This window comes from Miniopterus schreibersii, assembly GCF_964146895.1.
Source record: "Miniopterus schreibersii genome assembly, chromosome: 4".
NCBI classification, from domain to species: Eukaryota; Metazoa; Chordata; class Mammalia; order Chiroptera; family Miniopteridae; genus Miniopterus; species Miniopterus schreibersii.
In genome coordinates this window covers 63193098-63203185 of record NC_138105.1, presented here as the reverse complement: position 1 = coordinate 63203185, position 10088 = coordinate 63193098, and the positions used below count along the sequence as shown (strand labels likewise).

The 10088-nt window shown below is 51.2% G+C and overlaps 1 protein-coding gene across 3 annotated transcripts; it reads right to left on the bottom strand.

The window, feature by feature from the left end:
- Positions 1-123: 123 nt before the first annotated feature.
- FGF22 (fibroblast growth factor 22) lies at positions 124-3960 on the bottom strand. Of its 3 annotated transcripts, none has more exons than XM_081135242.1 (3): positions 3683-3960; positions 1201-1304; positions 124-1090 (listed from the first exon to the last, which is right to left on the bottom strand). In XM_081135242.1, exons 1-3 carry the CDS (start codon positions 3894-3896, stop codon positions 1073-1075), a joined length of 336 nt encoding a protein of 111 aa, XP_080991368.1. In that variant the 5' UTR covers positions 3897-3960; the 3' UTR covers positions 124-1072. The 3 variants fall into 3 exon arrangements, with proteins under 3 accessions (XP_080991368.1, XP_080991367.1, XP_080991366.1); XM_081135241.1 differs by having other exon boundaries at positions 124-1113; positions 3683-3946; XM_081135240.1 differs by having other exon boundaries at positions 132-1113; positions 1201-1307.
- Positions 3961-10088: the final 6128 nt, after the last annotated feature.

The following is a 10088-nucleotide window of genomic DNA, read 5'->3' as shown; positions in this document are numbered from 1 at the left end:
AGCCCCTCGGCCTGCACATGGCACATCTCCCCCACAAAGAACTGAGGAGTTCTGAAGACATTACTCAATTTCAGATCCTGTGTGTGTGTTTCTATAGCTGCTGTGACAAATCACCAAAACTTTGTGGCTTAAACCACACACATTTATTCTTTTAACAGTTCTGGGATCTGGAGTCTTACATAAGTCTCAGGGGGCTAAACCCAGGTGTGGGCAGGGCTGGTCCTTCCCTGGCTCGTGGCCCCTTTCTCCATCATCACAGCCAGAAGCACAGCCTCTATCATCTCTGACTCAGACCCTCCCACCTCCCTCTTATGAGGACCCTTGTGATGATACTGCCCCCCCCCCCAATCCAGGATCATTCCCATCTCAGGGCCTTGACTTAATCCCACCTGTAAAGTTCCTTTGCCATGTGAGGCAACATGTCCACAGGCTCTGGGACCAGGACCTGTCATCCTGTGGCATGTCCATGTTGCCCTCTCTCTCCTGGCCCCTAGCTCCCCGTCTCCTTGCTGCCTCAGCACTCCAATGGTTCCCATGACTGAGTCTTTGATAGGCTGTATCCTGGCCCAGAATGCTCTTCCCAGATCTGGTGACCGCATAGCTGAACCCTTCAGTCTCTAGTCCAGGAGGTGCCCTGTTGGGGACTCCTTGCTTCCTGGCTCATGACTGGACACCTACAGCCCCTGCTCAGCTCAGTGTTCACCCACCTCAGACTGACAAGGGCCAGGCTGCATGTGTGGGGTTCCTGCAGGGTCCCCAGAGCCCTGTATACAGAAGGCACTCAATGCTTGTGAAATGAATGAGTGACCAGACATGGTTTGGCCATAGCCTAGGCCTCCTCCAGCCTCTGGTCCCTGGCCACCTGCCCAGGTGTCTTCTGGAATCTCATCTAGCTGTTCCTCAGAGCCCCTCTGGGCCTCAGGAGACCATGACGGGCAGGAAATGAGTGGATAGGTGGTGCCGCCGGGTCTGGCCACCACGTCTTGGGACCCCCCGCCTGTCCAGCGCCAGGTACATGGGCCGGCCGCGGTGACGCCAGTGAAGTGAGGCGTAGGTGTTGTAGCCGTTCTCCTCAATGCGCTCCTGGAACCTACAGTGAGCAGTGTAGACCCGCTGCGGGGGGTCGGGCACATGAGGCCACTGGACCCCAGTTTCCTGCCAGTACCTGCCCACCACTGGCCACCCCCACCATGCACTCACCGACCCATAGAGGTGGCCCTGGTGGCTCATGGCCACGAAGAAGCCGGTGTGCACAGCCTTGAGGACCACGACGCCCACGCGGATGGAGCGGATCTCAATGATGCCTGCTGGGAAGGGCTCAGTCAGGGCCCTCAGCCATGTGCGCTCGCGCTCTCTCTCTCTCTCTCTCTCTCTCTCTCTCTCTCTCTCTCTCTCTCATTCATTCATTCATTGATTCATTCATTCAAGTAATGTTCACCAAACACCACCTGTGTGCCTGGCCCTGTGCTGGGTATGGGGACCACACAGGCCTACCAGGAGCTGCCTGGAGGTTGTGGCCCTGATACATTGGAGGATGTAAGGGGGAGGGGGGTCTAGCTTTCTCCAAAGGGTACTGGGGAGCCAGAGGAAGCTGTGGAGCAGGAAAGGGTCCTGGTTAGGTCAGGGGTGAGAAAACCAAGCTAGAGGAGGTTTTGCCTGGGTGAGCTGTTGATTTCAGTAAGAACCAGTATTGAGTGTAACAGTGACCATGGGCTGTGTAACTTCCCCCTAAAAGTTCTTACTGCCTTTGCCATGTCCAGCTCTGACAGCTCAGCCAGCTGCCGCCACTCTTACAGGGAGATGAAACTCCAGAAGGGAGGCACAGCCCAAGCAAAGGACTGAGGATGGGGCATAGGGTGTTTACAACATAGTGTATTCAACTTGATAGCTGCTAACATGGAGCGCCAACTGTATGCCAAGCACTGTACCCCACTAAGCCCATAGAGCAGCTCCATGCGAGAGGTGCTGACTGTGCCCACTTCCCAGAGGGGAAAACAGGCTGGGGAAGGAGCAGAGCCAGCTTTAGGCCCCATCTGTTGGTGGATGACCCTGGGAGAGCTCTGCCAGGCTCTGAGCCAATGTCTCCTGTCCAGCCAAGCAGGACTTCAAGACAAGCCACCACACACCCTCAGCCATGCGCTGGGGTCTAATCTGGGCACCTCTTGTATGCTGTGTTGAGCATGGGGGACATAACAGTGACCAGGACAGCTCACCTTTGTGGGGTCTAATCTGTGCACTAGGGTCTAATCTGGAGTCAAGGCTTGCCCTCTGGTCTTCAGTCTGGACTTGGATGTCTGAGGTGACGAGCTCACCCCATGCCCCATGGGGCCTTGTACCTGCTGTTTCCTCAGCCAGGTCCCTGGCTCCTCTTGTGCATGATCAGCTCCTTTTCTTGATATGAGGCTCAACTCAAGCCCACCTCCTTGAAGAGTCACCCAAGACCTCCCAGATAAAGCAGTCCCCCAGTCACCTCTTATATATTGCCCTATTTTCATTTTCTTTGCACCCCACCTGGTCCCCTCTGAAATTATTGTATTACTTGTTCACATGTTTAACTGCTTTACCCTCTGTTCTCAAATCCCATGAAGGTGAGCTGTCCTGGTCACCAGTATTTCCCTTGTGCGCAGCACAGCATACAAGAGGTATCCAATTAATAAACACTGAATTAATGAAGGACACAAGACCTCCAAGCCCAACCACACAGAGCCACCAATGGACCACTGCCCAGATGGGGAAACCAAGGCTCACAAGCAGCAACTGTCTCTGGTCACCCAGCAGAGCCAGGCCAAACCCCCAGCCTGAGGCCACCCTGCCTGGCTTTGTCCACCACCATTCAACCCGCCCAGCCAGTCCCCTGTCATTGCCCTGGTCTAGTGAACCTAATGAGAACCTTGGGAGCCCCAGATGAAAGCAGCTGGGAAGGGCAGGGATGATTATCTGCCCTAATGGTGATGATTCAGGCAGTGGCCAGCCGATTAGCTCCATCCCCCCAGCTCCCCCTGCCCAGACCTCAGAGTTGTGGGGAGACTGAGGCAGGGCCATGGGGTCACTGACCGCCCTGGCCTCCCAGCTATCCCCAACCCCCTTCTCTTTGCCCCTGCATCTTCCTCTTGCCTCACACATTCCACAGATACTTATTGAGTGCCTGTTGTTTATTGGGTGGGGCAGCAGGGACAGTAACTCCAATTTCATGAGGTTCTTGGGCATCAAGGAGCTCCAACAACCCCCCCCCCCAGCAGTGTGACCCTGGGCAGGTCATTTCGCCTCTCTGCCAACCCAGGCAGGCCCCGAGTTGTGTTTTGCATTGTGGGAGTCAAGTTCAGAGCCCAGCTCTGCCCCACTGCATTATGTAACTTTCTGGAGTCTCAGTTTCCTCTCTGCAAATGTGCCCAGTGACCCAAACTCAACTATTCTGCAAAGACCCTTCCCTGCTACAGAGCCAGGCCTGCAGCTGGCAGCTTCCTCTGTGTTTGGCCCATTTTACAGTTGAAGGGAATGAGGACCTAGAGGGTAAATGACTTGGCCAATGCCATACAACCACAAGAGGCCCCGGGGAGCATCCATCGCGTTAGGGAGGGCCCAGCTCACTATTAAGATTACTGCGGTTGTTATTGCCCACCTATTTGCCCAGAACCCCACCCCCACCCCCACCCCCGTCACCGGGCAGCCCCGCGCGACTCACTGTCAGGGCTGTGGCACCAGTGGGTGCCTTGCACGAGGCCGCTGGGGTCGACGCGCAGAAAGAAGTGGGTGGAGGAAAAGAGGCGCCGCCAGCGCACGTCGCCCTCTAGGTGTGGGTAGCTCCGCGGTCTCCGCGGACCGCTGGTAGTCCGCGCAGCGCCAGGAGCCGGGGCCAGCAGCAGCCATGCCAAGCCCAGCCACAGGCGGCGGCGCATGGCCTCGCAGTCTGCTCGCCGCCGGCTCCAGCCTCGCGGAGCAAGTCCGCGGCTCTGCCATTGCTGAGTCAGAGATGGAGAGTCCGACGGGGCCGTCCGCACGGGCCAATAGGGAGCCTCGGGGGCGGGGACAACGCCGGAGGAGCGGGGCAAATGGGCGGGGCCAAGACAAGGTGGGCGAAGGGCGGGGGCGGCCCCTTCGGGAAACCGCTGAGGCCCAGAGCGTGTTCGTCCTGCGCCGTGGGGAGGGCAGTGAGCGCCTGTGAGTCAACGGGCTGGCCTGTAGGGACTGCGGGGTGTAAGTGTGAGACAGGCGGGCCACAGAGACAGACTGAGATGGAGAGATAGAGACAGGGACAAATAGAGACAGAGATAGAACTAGAGAGAGACAGAGCCATAGATAGCGACAGAGATAAACAGAGACAGCGAAACAGAGAGACACAGAGACAGAAATAGAGACAGAGACTGAGGGACAGAGACAGAGCGACTTGAGAAGCAGAGACAGTGAGAATGAGGCAGAGAAAGACTTGAGAGACATGGAAAGAGAGAGACAGATACAGAGACTGTGAGAGGCAAAGAGGCTTAAGACAGAGCTACAAAGAGAAACGGAGACTAAGGTGGAGAGACGGAGATTATGAGATACAGGGAAAGACAGCTAAGAGAGACAGAGAGAGACAGATATAGGAGAGACAGAGGATAAATCCAACGGAGAGACAGACGTGCAGTCGCTCAGGGGTCAGAGATTGGCGGGGAAGCTCTGGTCTGAGTGTTTTCAGTGCTGGCCAGGCCCCTGGACTGAGCAGGCCCAGGTGGAACTCATCTGTCCTCCAAACAGGAGCTTCCTGAGAGCCAGACCCCTGGACAGGAGGCTTCACTGAGGGGTGGGCATGGGGCTGGGGGAGCATGTGGGTGCAAGAGCAGATGAATGCTTGGGATACAGTGTGCACACAGGCATTTGGGCAGGTGGGTGGATGGGGTGTTGTGGGTGGGTGGATGGGAAAGTGGTCAATGGGAGGATGGACTCATGGGCATATCTGTGGCCAGTGGATGGTAGCCAAGGCCAGCACCCCATTCCCAGCATCTGGAGCTGCATGTCTTAAGCATTAGGAGTAGGGCAGCCCGTTTATACCCTGCTCATCATTTATAGACACATCTGAGCCCCACTGGGAGCCATCCTGTGCCTTTGGTCCTGCATGGTGAATACAGTGAAACTCACAGACTCAAAGCCAAGAGGTGCCATTGATAGGTAGGGAAACTGAAGCTTGGGTGGGCAGCAACTTCCCCACAGCCCCACACAGGACACATCCCAAGGTTCCAATCCCTGACCTTCTGCTCCCATCAGCCCAGTCCTCCAGCCATGGCTCCAGGTGGCACCTTTAAATAACACCAGGGTGAAGAAAAGGTGACAAGCTTGCCCTAATGAAACATTGGAGGGGTAACTGGTCCAGCCAGAAGCTGAGTTGCCTTCCAAGTGGCTCTGGGGATCCCCCAATACCTCTTCCTGGCCCCAGGAGGGCCAAACAGGAGCTATGGCAAATGCCCAAGCCCCAGGACCCCAGATGGGGGAGGCTGTCCCTATGGCCTGGATCCAGTACAGCCTGTCTAGCCACACTGGGAGCTTGAGGCCAGCACCTAAGGGACCTGTGCGCCTTCATCACCTCCCCAAGTCTCACTTCCTTCTCTGGGTCAAGAAAGGGAAGGCTAGAAGGATGGAATGAGATACTCTATGACCTTGTTGGCAGAGGTACAGCATACAGACTCGGAATAACATTCCCTACTTGCCAGCCAGCCAGAAACTTGGTCTTCCCTTCCTAGAGTGTTCCCACCCCCCCCAGGAGGATAATTTGGGGTCCCCTGTGTGATGGATGGGACCCACACCCAGGAAGCTGGCCCTGCCCCAGGTGTTATTGGAGTTTAATAATAGCTTCATTGAAACATAATTCACATACCACACAGTGTTTTCAGTACATGCAGAGTTTTTATCTACCTTTATCTAGTTCCAGAACATTCCATCACCCCAAAATGAAACTCCTTCACCATTAGCATCTCCTCCCTATCACCTCCCCCAAACCCTGGCACCCACTAACCCACTTCCTGCCTGTGGATTTGCCTTATTCTGGAACATTCCACATAAATGGAATCACACACTACATGGCCTTTTGTGTCTGACTTCTCTCACTGAGCATTGTGTTTTCAAGGTCCATCCACATTATAGTATGTGTCACTACTTCACTCCTTTTCTTTTTAGTGTGTGGATGGGCTACATTGTGTTTACTGTATTAACCCATTATACTGATGGAGAGCAAAAAGAAGATATATAATTGGGGACTCCAGGAACAGAGCATGCTGTTTTTAAAAAATTTATCTTTATTGTTGAAAGTATTACAGATGTGTCCCCCCCCCCCATTGACTCCCTCCACCCCACAGTGTTTATCCACTTACCCATTGATGGGCACTTGGTTGTTTCTACCTTTTGGCTATTGTATATCATGCTGCTGTGGACATATGTGTACAGGTGTTGGTGTGAACATATGTTTTCATTTCTTTCATGTATATACCTAGGAGTAGAATTCCTGGGCCTATGATTATTCTATGATTAGTTTTTTGAAGAACTTCCAGACTGTTTTCTACAGCACCTGCCCCATTTTATATTCCCATCCACAGTTACTCCATATTCAGTTACTCCATATTCTCACCAGCACTTGTGATTGTCATTTTGATTGTAGCCATTTTAGTGGGTAAAGCACATGCTCTGCTCTGTTCCTGGAGTCCCCAATTATATATCTTTAGTGGGTAAAGCACATGCATGCTCTGTTCCTAGAGTCCCCAATTATATATCTTCTTTTTGCTCTCCATCAGCAGTATAATGGGTTAATACATTGCAGCAAATGCACACAAGGGAATACTAAGCAGCCATGAAAAGTAATAACCTCCTGAAACACACAGCATAGATGAATCTCAGGTATCATGTTGAGTAGAAGCAGCCAGACACAAAAGAGATCCATTTCTGTGACATTCTAAAACAGGATTACCAATATATGGTGTGAGGCATAAGGATGGGGGTGTCACTCGCGGGGGCAGTGACAGGGTGGGACATAAAGGGATTTTGGCAGCTAGATGTTTGATTTGTGAAAGTGAATTGAGCTGTATTCTTGATGTGTGTGCTGCTTACATTACACCTCAAAAATGCATACATGTAATGTTTTTATGTAAGTGGATATTTGAGAGTGAGTCACAGGGACGGTGCCACTTCCCCTCTAAGCATATCAGATGTGTCTCCTAAAGGCACGGTCCTTCACCATAACCAAGCTGCAATCTAATCCACCATTCACGCTCAAATGTCTCCTAGTGTCCCCCCCATAGTGTTCTTGAGTAGCTTTTTTTCTGATCCCCAACCATGAAGCATGTTCAGTTCTCCCTGCTGAATTACAGCCCCCAAAGGTATGTCCACATTCTAATCCCTGGAACTTGTGAATTTTACCTTTTTTTCAAAAAGAGTCTTGGTAGATGCAATTAAGTTAAGATTTTCAAATGAGAAGATCAGCCTAGTGGGCCCTAATGAAATCACAAGTATCCTTATGAGAGAGAGAGAGGTTTAACAGACACTCAGGGAGAAGACATGTGACAACAGAGGCAGAGACTAGAGGGGCGCGGCCACAAACCCAGGGACCACAAGCTCCCAGAAGTTGGAAGAGGCAGGAAGTACCCTCCCCTGGAACCTTTGGAAGGAGCATAGCTCTGTCCACACCTTGAGTTTGTATTTCTGGCCTCCAGAACTGGGAGACAATAATTCTGTTGTTTAAGTTACCAAGTTTGTGATAATTTGTTACAGCAGCCCCAGGAATTGGATACCATCTCTTTCCATCTAGAGATCCCCACCTTTCCTTGGCTTTCTCAACAAGGATACTTCTGAAGTCTCACAGAGTGACCTACAACCCAAGTTCATCTGAATGTCTCCTGGTTCTATTTGGACAACATGTTTTGGGTGAGAACCTGACATACACGAACAGGTTCTAAAACATGGTATTGCCCAAACTCCAACCTCTTGACACTGTATTCCCCATTTAATTACATTTACTTCCACCTACCTTGTGTCTTATTAATGTTTTGTTTGCTTAAGTTTTACAAGGAAACTTGATATCACCGTCAGGAGTGGAAAGCTAGTGACATACATTGACACATTGACCTTAAGTAGAGATACAAGGAGAAGAACAGGTGACAAATTTTCAGGTCAATAGGATCACAACCAGGAAGCTGAGATAGGAGTTAAGTATAGGTGGGCACCAAGTGAGATTTCCCATGTTTTAGGGGAACTGAAAGAAGAATAGCTTTTTCCCCTCTAAAATCCAGGAATTCAGGTCTTGGGGAAATACTGGCTTAGGGCATCTGATGTTCCACAGAATAGAAGAAAAACAGGCATAAGGGAAGATAAAAGAATTCAGGAGTCTTGGCTTCCAACTGAGGTTCCTGGCTCAGCCAGACTTTTGGTGTGTAAGGGGATGTCTCTAGGTCTTAGGTCACCAGGCCCAGCTGATTCAGCTACCACACCTCCTGAGCCAGAAAGGCAACCCCAGATTTGAGTCCAGTCTGAAGTCAGTGCCCCTCAGGGCATCTTGGGGTGCACTGGGACAGGTTTGGGAGGATGCTGCCGTCTGTTGAAGACATTCCCGGCAGTTGACATCACTGTGCCTCAATAGTGCACATGCCCATGTGTGCAGTTGCATCTGGAATGTGCTGTCAAGAGGCTTCTAGGCCCAGGAGTCTGGCACTTCCAGAGCACAGTTTTTACCTCCACTCTGAGCTAGTGGGGAAATGGAAGTATGAGCACAAGGGGACTGGTGATAGTTTGAGCTGAGGTCCCTAGGCCCATTATGGTCAGGCTCCTGAGCACCCCTCCAGTGTCATTTCTGCTTCCTTTCCCCAACCCCCATTCTGATTGAGTTTCCCTAACTATCCATGCTTTTTCCAGCGTCAGGGCCTTTACTCTTGCTATGAACTCTTCCTGTAACACAGTTACCCCAGATATTCTTTTTTCTTTCTTTTCTTTCTTTTCTTTCTTTCTTTCTTTCTTTCTTTCTTTCTTTCTTTCTTTCTTTCTTTCTTTCTCTTTCTTTCTCTTTCTTTCTTTCTTTCTTTCTTTCTTTCTTTCTTTCTTTCTTTCTTCTTTCTTTTTTTAAAAATATATCTTTATTGATTTCAGAGAGAAGGAGAGAGAGAGATAGAGACATCAGTGATGTGAGAGAGTCACTGGGGATCAAGCCCGCAACCTGGGCATGTGCCCTGACCAGGAATCAAACTACGATCTCCTGGATCTTAGGTCAATGCTCAACAGCTGAGCCATGTAGGCCAGGCTACCCCAGATATTCTTATTCTCAGCTATATGAGAGCTGATCCCAGACCAGGTGCTCCCCTCCCCTGGCCCCCTAGATGTTGACCCTCTAGAAGGAATATACATGACAAGAAGGACTCTTTGTGGTTAATTTGGCTCAAATTCATAACCAGAGTCTAGCAGCCATTGTCTACACAGGCCTCTCGCCCAAGCCGCACATCCAGGCAAAGCCACAGACTGGGCTGCCAGCCTCTCGCACTATTCTGTTGCTGAGCTAACTCTTATAAGAGCACTCCTAGAATCAAAATTTGACCAATGGGCTGAAAACCTGCTCCATCCAATTGGAGCTGTGCAATGATATCCTCATTTGCATATTTACTGATCAACTAGGCAGCCTACCAATTAGGGCAGTGCTATATGGACCAATCAAACTATACAAATTTGGAGTCCTCATTTGCATGGGAATGAACCAATCAGGGAGACTGGGGTGGGGTGGACATTTGTCTCTATATAAGCCAGCTTCACCTCACCTCTGCTTCCACGGAGCACCTGGCTACATTTTCGCTGTTACCTGAGCTGTAATGCTTGACCTGATTTAACAGAGCCATTCCCTCAGCCAAGCCATCCTCAGGAGAGCTGTTTTTACTGAATAAAATATCCCCTTTGCCATCCGTCTACTTAGGGACTCCTGATGTTGAATTGGCAGCAGTGACCTTTGGTTGACTGACAGTGGGGATGCCTTCCAGGTCTGATTCTAAAGCTCTGGCCCCGGAGGCCAGGGCTGGGAAGCTCCAGGCTCCAGGGCTTATCTCCTTGCATTTGTCAGGTCAATTTAGTATGTTAGTCCACTCTTTCTGCCCACT